The sequence below is a fragment of the Planococcus citri genome, chromosome 1 (assembly GCF_950023065.1).
Source record: "Planococcus citri chromosome 1, ihPlaCitr1.1, whole genome shotgun sequence".
NCBI lineage: Eukaryota > Metazoa > Arthropoda > Insecta > Hemiptera > Pseudococcidae > Planococcus > Planococcus citri.
This window is the reverse complement of record NC_088677.1, coordinates 32,515,588-32,527,813: the sequence shown is the minus strand read 5'-3', so window position 1 is coordinate 32,527,813 and position 12,226 is coordinate 32,515,588. Positions and strand designations below refer to the sequence as shown.

General features: G+C 32.6%; 1 protein-coding gene across 4 annotated transcripts in view; it reads left to right on the top strand.

Annotated features, from left to right (window-relative positions):
• LOC135831426 (cyclic nucleotide-gated cation channel alpha-3) overlaps positions 1–12,226 on the top strand; it is a 186,643-nt gene that overhangs the window by 6,609 nt on the left and 167,808 nt on the right. For 3 of the 4 annotated variants that reach the window (XM_065343904.1, XM_065343901.1, XM_065343902.1), the window contains exon 2: positions 708–1,164. In XM_065343904.1, the coding sequence (XP_065199976.1) occupies positions 981–1,164 (184 nt within the window). In that variant the 5' untranslated portion in view covers positions 708–980. Of the gene's footprint in view, positions 1–707; positions 1,165–12,226 lie in introns of those variants that run through there. The other variant, XM_065343903.1, reaches the window with a different exon arrangement.

Here is a 12,226-nt window from a genome sequence, read left to right as displayed (position 1 = left end):
TTGACACAAAATAATGTGCTGGTTGATTTATGTGGATGCGTTGTAGAAAATTGTATTTTTTGAGTAAACTGCTGAGAAGTGATGTTGTTTTATGATAATAATTGGGTAAAACACGAAGCTCAACTTGCATCCTGGTGACGTACGTAATGGCTCGGTATCGTGTCTGTCTATTTGAAATTTATTAACTTTAAACTTGTATCATGGTTGCAAGCAGTAATACTCCTCTCGAATGCAATATGCGAATGAAAAAGATAACACTCTGGAATACGTTTAACTCTTCGTCGTTCTATCACAGAGACGGAGTTATTTTTCAATTTATTTTATCGTAATTGCCCAAAATTTTACGCCAGTGCTTTCAAAACTTGCGAATCGCTCATCGCACAGTAGGTATATGAGATGAAATTTTTACGCAAGAAGGAAACGCTATTTTTGAGCGAATAGTTTGATGTGCCATTATTCGACTATGTGTATATGTTGTGTGTATTCTTTTTTCTTTTTTAAATAAAGAAAATAGATGTTTATATAATATCTTTATGTAAAAGGGTATATACGCGAGTGTATCATGTAGGATGTAGGTATCGTAAACAGTTTTACCTTTCCTTTAATTTGAATTTTCTTTTAAATTATGTCTAATTTGATTTTTTTTTCCTCAACGTTGAAAAGATGAACGTTTCTTTTTCTTATTTTTTGCTCGTTTGTTGTTACAGGAGCAGAAAATGTAGAAAATCAACAAAACAGAAAAAAATAACAACTAGGAGCGTATTACGTATGTTTAAACGTAGTATACACGGCGAGCGTGCTGGAATAAAAGGGAGAATTGGCGAAGCAAAAATTTCGCAACAAAAACGCATCCTCGTTGGAAGTTATTTTGCGTTCATGTTAGACGATGATGGATTAACGTTATCGCCGGAAAAAGTGAAATAGCTTATCTGGGAGGAAAGTATCGGGCGCAAGATGGTTTTTACGAACGTGATCGAGGAATGCGTTTGATGCGTGACCTAATGAATCGAAGACAGTCCGAAGGTCCGATTGCCATGAGCAGCAATAATCGAAATGCTCTACAAGATTTAGAAGAAATTTCTATTGTTTCTTCTAACGCAACGCCGTCGCAGGTTATTTACGGTTCAGGTCCGCAAGCCGCAAATGGGCCCAGAGTTGTACCAGGTAATGAATAATTGCATTTCGATAACTTTTCAGCCGGACTATAGATCGACCGACGACGAAGCTTTTACTCGTGTATACCCGCGTATAAAACGATACGGGCTCGCTGTTCCCAACTTCAAAGCTACGTCGCGTCGGTCGGTCGTAGTAGTGCAACTTTTGTTTAATACGTAATTTCCAAGAGGAACCGAGTTGGTTCGAAAATTAGCATTTGTGCTAATGCGGTATAACCTTATACCACGCCACGCGACAAAAAGTTGAATAGATTTTCAAGTCGTGATGAGTTTTACGTAGTTTTGCGCGTAATAAGACGTACGAGATATTTTCACGTGTATGCACAGCTGTAGTCTACGTTCAAGTAGATACAGATGCCTATTTGTGTAGACCTTACAGCTGATTTTTACGAGATAACTGAATCTCTACAATAATGAATAGTATCATATACCTATACTAGTACTTACTTAAAATTCGTTATTGCTTTTCGACATATTGATTTAATAAATTGAAATTGCAATAACACGCGAGATGAAAATTTCATTAGATTTTTTCATCCCTTCTTTCTTACTGCTCTTTTGAAGCTCGTTTATAACATACGAACAGAAATTGATTTTTTTTCCTCATTCCCCTCACAAAAATAAACTACATTCGTCGAAGTAATTAATTATTTCATCTATACGGTAGGGTTCTACCGTTGTGATGGGTTTGTAAAATCGAGCTATGGATTGCAAAACCGGATAAAATTATTGGGAAGCAGTGGTATTCAAAAACTATTTATTCAATGAACTTTTTTCAACGTAGGTAGTCAGATTTTATGGTAAACTAAAGAAAAGTACATATAACAATAGATTGGAGGAGAGATGGAATTTTTATTCGGCCATTTTGAAGTACCTACATACATATAAAAGTTACGTTCACATAGGTACTCCTTCCAACTAACATTATCTAGAAAGGAATAAGATCTACACTCCTGCCGCCTTCGTTGCATTTAAAAACTTGAATAGGATTCGTACTCTTACGTGTTAATAAAGTTGCCTAACCGGTTTGCCGTAAATACGAACGAATAAAGTCGATTGGTTCAACTTTGGGCAAATCTGTTCCCGAGGATTAAAAATTATAGCTAGTGAAGAATTTAAAATCAGTAGTTGAAATTTAAAAGGCTCGAATTTCAGCTTTTAAGGTGAAAGCTCAACTTTTCAGTATGAACACGAAAATTGAAAGCAGTCATTTAAAAATCTGAAAAAAAATTCCGTAAACATATGTATTTCTCTTACCTCCTTGTACGAAATTAATTTTTCAAATGGGATCTAAACACTCTTAGAGGACACCAAAGCCCCCCCCCCCAGTTTGGTCAAAATTCAACAAAAAATTTAAAACAGAAGTACCATATTGATTGATAACAATTTGAAACCCCTGAATTCGAATATATCAATATCTACTTTTGTAACGTTATGGCACCATTTAGTTGAACGTCGTTGTGGCACCAGGTAGCAAGTGAAGAAAACTTAGTCATTTACGCGAGCGTTTTTCTGGAAACGGTTTATTCATTAATAAAAACCAACTGGTGCCTCTATATTATATGAGTATAGAGTGATGATTAAGGATATAAGCAACAGTGCCATCTAATCGAAACATTTTACAACGAATTTTTACAAAAGAATACATCGAAAACCAATGAGACCTGAAAATGGTGCCACAACGTCTGTTGACTATAATAATTTTACCAGTATGTTAAAAGGGACTTTTAAATGTCGTTGTGGCACCATTACAAAAATTTGCCCAACGACCCCTGGCAGTGCCCTGATGACATTCCACACGATTTAAAATAAAATACGTTGTGGCACCATTTGGTGGTGCCACAACGTAAATTTTGGTGCCTGAACGTGTGTAAAGTATATAAAATGGTGCCACAAGTACATCAATTATGAGTATAGGTATATATTTATTTTTTTATTATCTCACTCGTCTCAAACCGCCTTCCCTCCGCATTGGCTTTCAATATGTTCAAATACAAAAAAAAATTGAAAATGGCGAGTGCATTGACCATGGAAGTGACGATGGTCTTTCAGTGACCCCCCCCCCCCTTCAAAATAAGTGATGGAATATTCAGTCTGCCAGTAGTTACTCTCGCTCTCTCTCAACGTTGGATAAAATGATCTTCGCCTTTAAGTTATTTCAGCCATAAAATGATAAAGATCTTTATTGTTTCGTACCATCTTTTTGGGAGGGGGGGGGGGGGTCATGGAACTTTTTTAGTTTCTTAAATGTTTGTATCTCTACAAAAGTATTGCAATGTTTTGTATATTTAAATAAAATAAATAAATTGTGTTGGAATTATCGACCAGAAATCTTGAGTAAAAAGCTGCTAACTAATAATAATTCATAAATGTCAAATTTCAAAAAAAAAAACAAAATCTGCATACGTAGGTATTTAGAAAATTATTCAAAGGCCAGTGAAAAAATATTGGATCAGATCTAGATATTCCATAAATCCAATTTGACCTGATCTGATCTGGCCAATTCAAAGTTTTGATCTAATTAGATTTGTTCAGACCAGACCAGACCAGACCAGACCAGACCAGACCAGATCAGATCAGATGCCAACATTTCCCGAATTCAATTATATCTGAGCTGCAGATCTAATCAGATCAGAAGTTTGATCGAATTAAATCTGTTCAGACTTATTATAATGTTGAAATTTTCTTCCTTTTGCCTCAGATTTGGTCTCGGCTCAATTCTTTCCCCTTCCTCTATTTTTTAAAAACCATTTTTTCAACAAATAATCAAATTTTTTCAAAATCTAAATGGATTACGTTTTTTTACTCTTAAGTGTGAATTTGATTCGACCCTAAACTCATTTTTGAAAATTAATAATTGTTGACTTGTCTAGTTTTATGTTTTTTCCATGTGGTCTTCAGATATGGGTTGTCCTCTACCTACCCAACCTGTTTTAGGAAAAATGGTCCAGTTTAAAAAGAAAGTATTTGAGATTCTGTGTTGATCCAGACCATTGTCATCAAAATCCAAGGCCACTAAACTATTAGGGTGCTATATTGAGCCGTTGAAAATTTGCATATCGCTTATTTTAGGGTGGATAAATTCGTATTTTGAAATTTTTTTATTTGAAATATTCCAATAATTGCATTGAAAGATATAGGTAATTACTAATTAGGTACTGGAAAGGAACTGAGGAAATGTTTTAGAATCCTGAAAATATAGCCAAAAACTTGTGAAATGTTTTCGGTGTTTTGAAATCGGCTATAATAATCAAAAAATTGGCACTACTGCATCACCAAATATTCCCTTACTTCTGGAAATGATGGATATCTTTCGATTTTTTGGCATAATTAATACAACATTTTGAAGAAAAAATAATTTTTCCAACAACGAATTTACCTAAAAATAAGCGATTTTCAATGGCTTTGTAGAACCCTCAAAATGCTTTGGTTTGGATGCCAAGTGCTCTTGGTCGACGCAGAATCTCAAATACTATCTTTTGGAACTGGACCATTTTTCCCAAAACAGTTTGAGAAGGGGCTACAATGAAAAAATCACGATTTATTCGAAAATATATACATATATTTTTTAAAAACGTTAATAAATTACTTACTTACACTTCAAAAATATCAAGAATGGAAATATTGAAGTAATGTGATAAAAGTACATTACCATAAATTATTTCCTGCTACTTGGAATGAAAGATGTATCTACGTGTACGTACTTACTTCTAATTCTCCAATGTCCTCCATAGCTGGTCATACGTAATTTGAAGAATATCTAATTTGAATTTCTAAAGTTTGTTTGGAAAACGATCTCGCAATCTCGGGAAAGATTGTTGATAATTCGCCAATGGCTGCACTGATTTTATTTTCAAGCAAACTTTTTGTTTGAGAATGAAAACATCAACATTATTTTGAATGTTTGTCTACATTCTTCGTTAATACTTGAAATTTTACCATCTACGAGTTGGAAATTCTTAATTTTAACTCGAACAACGTTATGAAAAGTATATATATAGGTACCTAGTACCTACATCCAAGCCAAGTTCAACTTATGAAATACTCGTATAAGAAACTTATTTGAAACAAAGCGTAAAACCTAGTGTAATGCAGGTATCTACTTTCTATATAGTACATATATGGTGAAAACTGCAGGAATGCGTTGTTTTAAAATACTTACTCACCCACTGCGAATTTCATACTTCCTATTTCAACTCGACGTTTAAATATTGAAAAGTTCGTCCTCTTCAGTTTGCTCGAACACCGTTATATACCTGTAGGGAGAAATTTCAAATCAAAGTGTTGCGGTTGGCTGAAGTTCAGAAGCGGTTTCGAAACTTTCGGTGGTACAGTACAAAGTATAGTAAAAGTGTATAGCACTAGGTCGAATGTTGTGTTTATAAAGCTTTTGGCTAAAAACGAGAAAAAATCACGAATTAAAATTTCACTAATTTCTCTCTCTGCTGGATGAAATTAGATGTCTTTTTTTCGAAAAAAAAAACACACTGGTGTACATTTTGCTTTCGTGTTTGGTACGTGATTTCATAACTGCGAACAAGTTTTCAGTAATATTTTTATTTATTTTTCACAAAACAGAGTAGGTAGGTAGGAACCTAACTAATTTAACATTTCGGGCAAAAATCCATTTTACATTAATATTTAAAACTATACCAAGCTAATAAGTTAAAAACCTACTCTGAAATTTTCATCTTGTACGATAGAATTGTCAAAGCGAGGATTTCTCTCTTAATGGAACTGTACGTTATTATATCCAACCAGCCATATTCTTATAAGTACATCAACTTCTTATATTTCTCAATGGAGCATGAAAATAAAAATTTCGGCGTTTTTATACATTAAAGTGGTTTTTACGAACGTTTTTGTTAAACCTCTTTTGATTTAAAGTCTGTCCCTTTGGAAATAGTCATACTTTTTTTTTGCCCTGCTGCTCGTAGTATTTAACATTTCATAAAGTTATATATATTATTTCTCTCTCGTATATACCTACCTACCTACCTACCCACAAAAAGTACCTATGTATATGATTTTGTGGTTGGCAAACTAAAAGTTATTTAGGTATTTGTGCAAGTTTTTCTCGTACAAGACTTTTGGGCCAAAGTTATACAATTAAGCTTTACAGTCGCACTTTTAATGGAGCAATCAAAGAGCACACAGTAAATGTAGATTTTATACACGTACACTAATACCTACGTCAACTCTTTGTCTACCTACGCAAATCTTACGTTAGGTTGCTTCGTCGTTAATTTTTCGCGAAATTAATTCTGTAATTTTCCCAAGAAGGTAATTGTAGGTTTTTAAGATCTAAAGGTTTTCTTATTCGCGTGACAAAGCATGAATTTTCATTCAATTTGAAAAAAAAAAGTGTTGACGGAACGTGGTTTGTATAATTTGAATGGTAGTTTCTCTTTTTTTTCCCCATTCGAATACTTACTTATTCGAATTTTGCAATATCTACAGTGGGTATATAACGTTGTGTATTTTGTAAATCCTTCTTTAAAATTCACTAGGTATCGATGTCCAACAGAATATTCTCGTATCGAGAAAACGATTGGGATTGGTTTTAAAACACTGTTGTAATTGCATCGAATAAAGAGTAGTCGGTGCACTTAACAAGGACAATACCTCGGATATTTCTCAGTATTTTGTTTCACGTACCTATTCTTTATGTTGAAACTTGCGTGCTTTTAATACGGATTAAAATATTTATTCTTGGATGAAGTCTTTTTATTTGCATTCAACGTAGCTAACAAAAATAACTAAATGTATTTACTTTCGGTTAATGTTCTTAATGGAAGCAAAATATTCAGAAAGGAATTTTCAGCTGCGTTTCGCATCAATTTGCTCACGCGTAAGTTGGCTCTCCGGTGGTTTATTGCTTTATTATTCTTTTACAAAATTGTTTCTAGGAGGTGTAGTTTTCGTTAGTTTTTTTTTCTCTCTCTCTCTCTTTGGAGCAAAGCTTGCGAAAGCAACTGGTAAATGAATCGTTAAACTGACGAGTTATTATTTACACCAGTATCATGGGATCGGTATAAGTACATATTAGGTAATTCCCTTGTATGTGTTGGATAGGCAGCTTAGTTCAAGTATTTCACGTTGTATTGCATATCGTTGTCATTGAAGGGGAATTAATCAGGGCTATTGTACCTACCTATGTATGCAGAAGTTCCCTTTGTAACGTTACCTATACCTACCTTGAAAATACGATTCGTCGAGTGTTTTGAGAATTATTCATTAGCACAGATGTGTGTACGTTATCCTTTCAAATATATTGAAAAGATGAAAAAAAAATGTTCATAAATAATTCATTTTTTGATCGTATAATAATACCTGATACCTACTACAAATTGCGAGTATCAGTTTTGAGTGGGTGAATTTTTTTTTTAATTTTAAAAGAATGACTCAATTTTGATAGAGAAAATTTTGGTGTAATTTTACGATCTACTCATAAAAAGAATTATATCATTTTTTTTCTAGAATTATAAATTATATGCACCTACTCCTACATGCGAAAGTTTTTAAGATGCGAATTATTGAAGAAGTATACATATATCTACCTACTATTCCTCTTCGAATGAGGAATTTGAGCAGAATTTGAGAACAGTACATATTTGTACTTCGCAGTGCACCTTGCGAGAACGTTAAGGAACAAAACAAAAATCTTATTTATCGTTTTTCCTTTGATTAAATTTTATGACTGCTAAGTGACGACTTAGAGGTACTCTCCTGATAAGTTTTTGAGTAATTTATATGCAGCTACAGGTTGTCTACAGTTTGAATAGGAAAAAGTCCTCTAGAAACCTAATAAACATGGTGGTAGTTTTACAAGCAACAAAGTTGGTTGACATTTCTTAGTAATCGGGTAGGTAAACTTTTTAGAAAACTAGTACCTACCTAACTACCTACTTTAGATTTTTGTATGTGACACAAAGTGATGTTAGACTAAAATCATTTTATTTTTAGTTTCAGCTCCAGTTCCAATTTTAGCTCAATTTTCTTTTCAAGTTTCAGTTCTAGTTTTGAGTTGCACGCAATTTTTTTTGATTAATTTTTTTCAAATTTAGACGCCTATTTTCATAAGGCTAGGTAGATCGAAGAAACCCAATTTTTCAGCAGATTTTATTCCTGCATCAAATAGATATGTAGGGTCTTTAAAAAACATGTTGAAGACGCATTAAACTCAACAAACCAAGTCGAAAATTTTAAAACTAAAATTTTTTGTAAAAGCTAAAAGGGTTTTAGTTTTAGTTCTAGTTTCAGTTTTCTTCTTTTGGATCTTTTAGCTTCAGTTCTCGTTTCAGTTTCAATTTTCATGTCCAGCTGTGGAAAAGAATGGGGCTCTAATCGTCTAAACCCCCATTTTCCAAGATCGCTACAAATATTTGAAATTTTTTGTGGTTTTTCTTGCACCAATATGATCTAAGTTTATAAAAAATTTCATAGCTTGATAAGTCACAGTGAATTTTAAAATTTACGATTCTGGACCATATTGAATTTGATTGAAAAATATGTCTTCTACTTACTTAGGTAGGTTACTTTGTGATTTTTGAAAAAAGCTGTCAAAAAAACACCTCCAGACTTATTCATTAAAATAAACTAAAATTCAACGAGAAAAACCAAATGACGAGGGAAAGTAGTTTTCAAAGAAAAATCTAATGGACTAATTTTCAAAATTTTTTATAAAAGCAATTTGTAATCTATGTATTTACAATTTACTTAGGTTGAAATTTCGCCGAGACAGCAAAAATGCCAATAATATTTTTTGAACTTATACTCCAAAAAAATTGTAGTGCATTTTGAATTTTAAATATCTGCGAAAACTTCAAAGGTCGCAGTTTAGAACCTCAAAAACTCTGATGACCAAAATTTTAAAATGCTTTGTAACTCCTTTCTTGTTCAAAGTAGGCAAAATAAACAAATGATTATTTTTTTCAAGTTCGAATCAAGACAAGTGATACTACATATGCAAAAAAAAACAAAACAAAAAAAAATAGGAAATTTCATTTTGATATTAGTTTGCATACTGAAAGTGTTTCTGTTTTAGCTTTACCAAAAACCTCACTCGTGTTTTTTCTCGCTTTTTTTCTTTCAATCTAAACACTAAACCTACACAAAAATGTAAAGAAACAGAGATAGTAACATTATTTTATACCTCCGATCTTATTTTATAGGACTTGAGAAGCATCTCTTACTTACCTTAATACGAGCACATACTTTATAGGAAAATTTTTTTTTATCAATTTCGCTTTACGTCGTGATCCCAGAAAAATATAGGTATATTTTGTATTCAACAAAATTGGATTTTGGAATCTCGTTTCTAAACAGATTAGGTACGTTTAAATAAGTCGAGAAATTTCAATATTTGTCTGTAAATATTGGTTTAAAAATTATACTTATTCGATTTTGTTTTATAAAAACGAACCGATAATCTCGCTATGTTTACTACAGAAGAGAAATCTTGTACCATCAAACTTAATCGATTGTAATCTCGTATAAATTTGATGAAATTCTCAAGCCTATAATATGTACGTAAACTTAACGTAAACGTATAAATTGACGTAAAAGTCATCGGAAAATAGGTATAAATTTAACGCGATAAAACGTAGAAATTAGAAAGAAATGAAGTGACGTTTCGAGTGGGCAAGTAATTATGTAGGGTAGGTAGGTATACTGTTTATTTTATACCTGTTTCCCTAATCTGTACCCCCTCCTTTCGTCCCGTCCAACGATATCGTACAGTATTAAGTATACACGTAGACGTCGTATAACGATCAGAAAATAGTGTTGGTGGATTAAAATCGACGTCGAATTTTATTTGAAGAACCATCCATTGTATTCGGCGTAACGAAATGGTTTTCTATTTTACCAAAATTACTTACAAATATTTAATTTATAAAACCCTATTGCGAAGATGAACCGAGCATGAGGGGGTAAAAACCTTCTAACAGACCTATCGTTTCTTATTACAACGTCTACAACTCGTCTTTGTTATGGTGACGTCAGAAAGGATGGGCGTTATGTTATCCTATATTGATCAATTCTTGTGGCGACTGGTTGTCCCCGCTGCAATAACCTCTCACAGTGCGGTTATCATTGCTAAATTGTTCCGCACTTTCCATTTTCAACTGATACTGTTTACAAAATAAAATTCACGTTACTTTCCTTTTCATATAATCTTTCAACTACATACTCGTGTACGTAGATGTACGCGGAGACGATGAGCTTATGTAGTATAAAAGTTTGAGTTATTGGAAGAAAAAGCTTTTGTAATGTGTTAAAATTCTAAAAACGAAGTTTGGTAATTGATGTAACAAGGGTTGAGTGATGAAATAAGTAAGTTTTTTTTTTTTTTGCTTCGAACAGAATAAGTAGATGTCATAGAAATAAACTGTACGTGTTTCGATTTTTATTCTCTTTCGTCCCTCGAGCCGAATATTTTTTCTAGACTTTAAGGCTTCGAATAACTAAATTTTGTTTAAAGTAAAATTTTCTTCGGATGATAAATTTTTATAAAATAATTTTCTAAAGAGGTTTTCTTAGCATGGTTTTTATGCTACGAGAACGCAGCGATGATTTGTTGCGTTTACATTCTCTCGTGTAGGTATATAAAGATAGGTATACATTTAGCCGATGCCCCGCTAGCAATATGTTTGTTAGACAGGAAATATTTCACAAAAATACAACAAAAAAACGGTCAAATTTGCGTGTTACCTCGTATGCTTATTAGGTTATCTGCGCCGTATTACTTTAATGGCGGTGCTTTTGTTTTGCTAGTTGTGTAGATGAATTGTAGGCGGAGAAAAGGCTATTGTTGTAATTAGATGAATTATGTTTACTACCTCTTATTGTGTCGGAATACACGGGAAGCGCCTTTCATGGAATATTATATCTATTCTTGGTGCATGCTGAAAAAATTTCAATCAGTTTACATGACGTTTTGTTGTGCTGTTTTTACCCAAACAATTACCGTACAATTGAATCACCTAAACGTACCTATTTTAATGTCTACTAATGATACCGATGCTGTATTGTATAATACGACACGACCTTATAACTTCGACTTCCAACAAAAAAGCCTCATCTTTATTTAATTTTCGGCAGAGTTAGGAAAGCTAAGTATATGAGACATGAGGACATGACTGTTTTTTTTTTTCATCATTACACTATATTGATATGTATCGTACCCAATTACCTATCTATAAATTTTTTATTTCAAATTCAAACTTCGTTTCCCTTATAAAACGAGTCTTTGAATGAAAGAAAAAACCTCGTGAAACTTTTGAAACGTCATTTAATGAAACATATTACTCCGAATGGTTTTCATTCATCTATTTCTATGCTCACTCGTAGGTAAATTTGTTGGTAAAATATTTGAATTAACAGTTCGTAAGAAATGTAGGTAAACATGCATGGTAGATGGTAGGTAGATACATTCTTCACGTGAAATATGTTGTTGATGCAGACGTAACTAATTAGCTTCAAAATTAAATATGGAAGGAATATTTAGGTAGGTATCAGTGAATATGTATTGAATTTCAGATGCAGTTGAATAGAAGTTGACATTTTTGTTCTGTATTTCAATTTTAACCACTTTAGAATTCATTTCTATGTTCGTTTCAATTTCTCAAAACTAATAGTACATATGTAGCATTGGTGACAAAAACTCGTCTTTCTAAAAGAATTCAACATTTGAGTATTTGAGGAAGAATGAAGAAATTAATGAATTACGCGCTTAATCGGAATGGACAATTTTTGTTTCAAAAGTGTAAAATTGGAGAAGAGATGTACTCGCAATTCCTAATGCAAAAATTGTGTTGTATTCATTTTTTTCTTAGGTACTCTAAAATAAAAAATTTTTGAAGCTCGAAAATCGTAAATTTAATAAAATTTTTAGCAAATGGAAAATTTTTGAGCTTCAAAAACTTTTTAAATTTTAGAGTAAGAAAAAAAAATGATCGTAACAAAATTTTTGTTTATTTTTTGATGTAGTATTCATTTCCGCATTTATTGTTTTAATCGCGATTTTTTGAAATTAAAAATCATTTGTA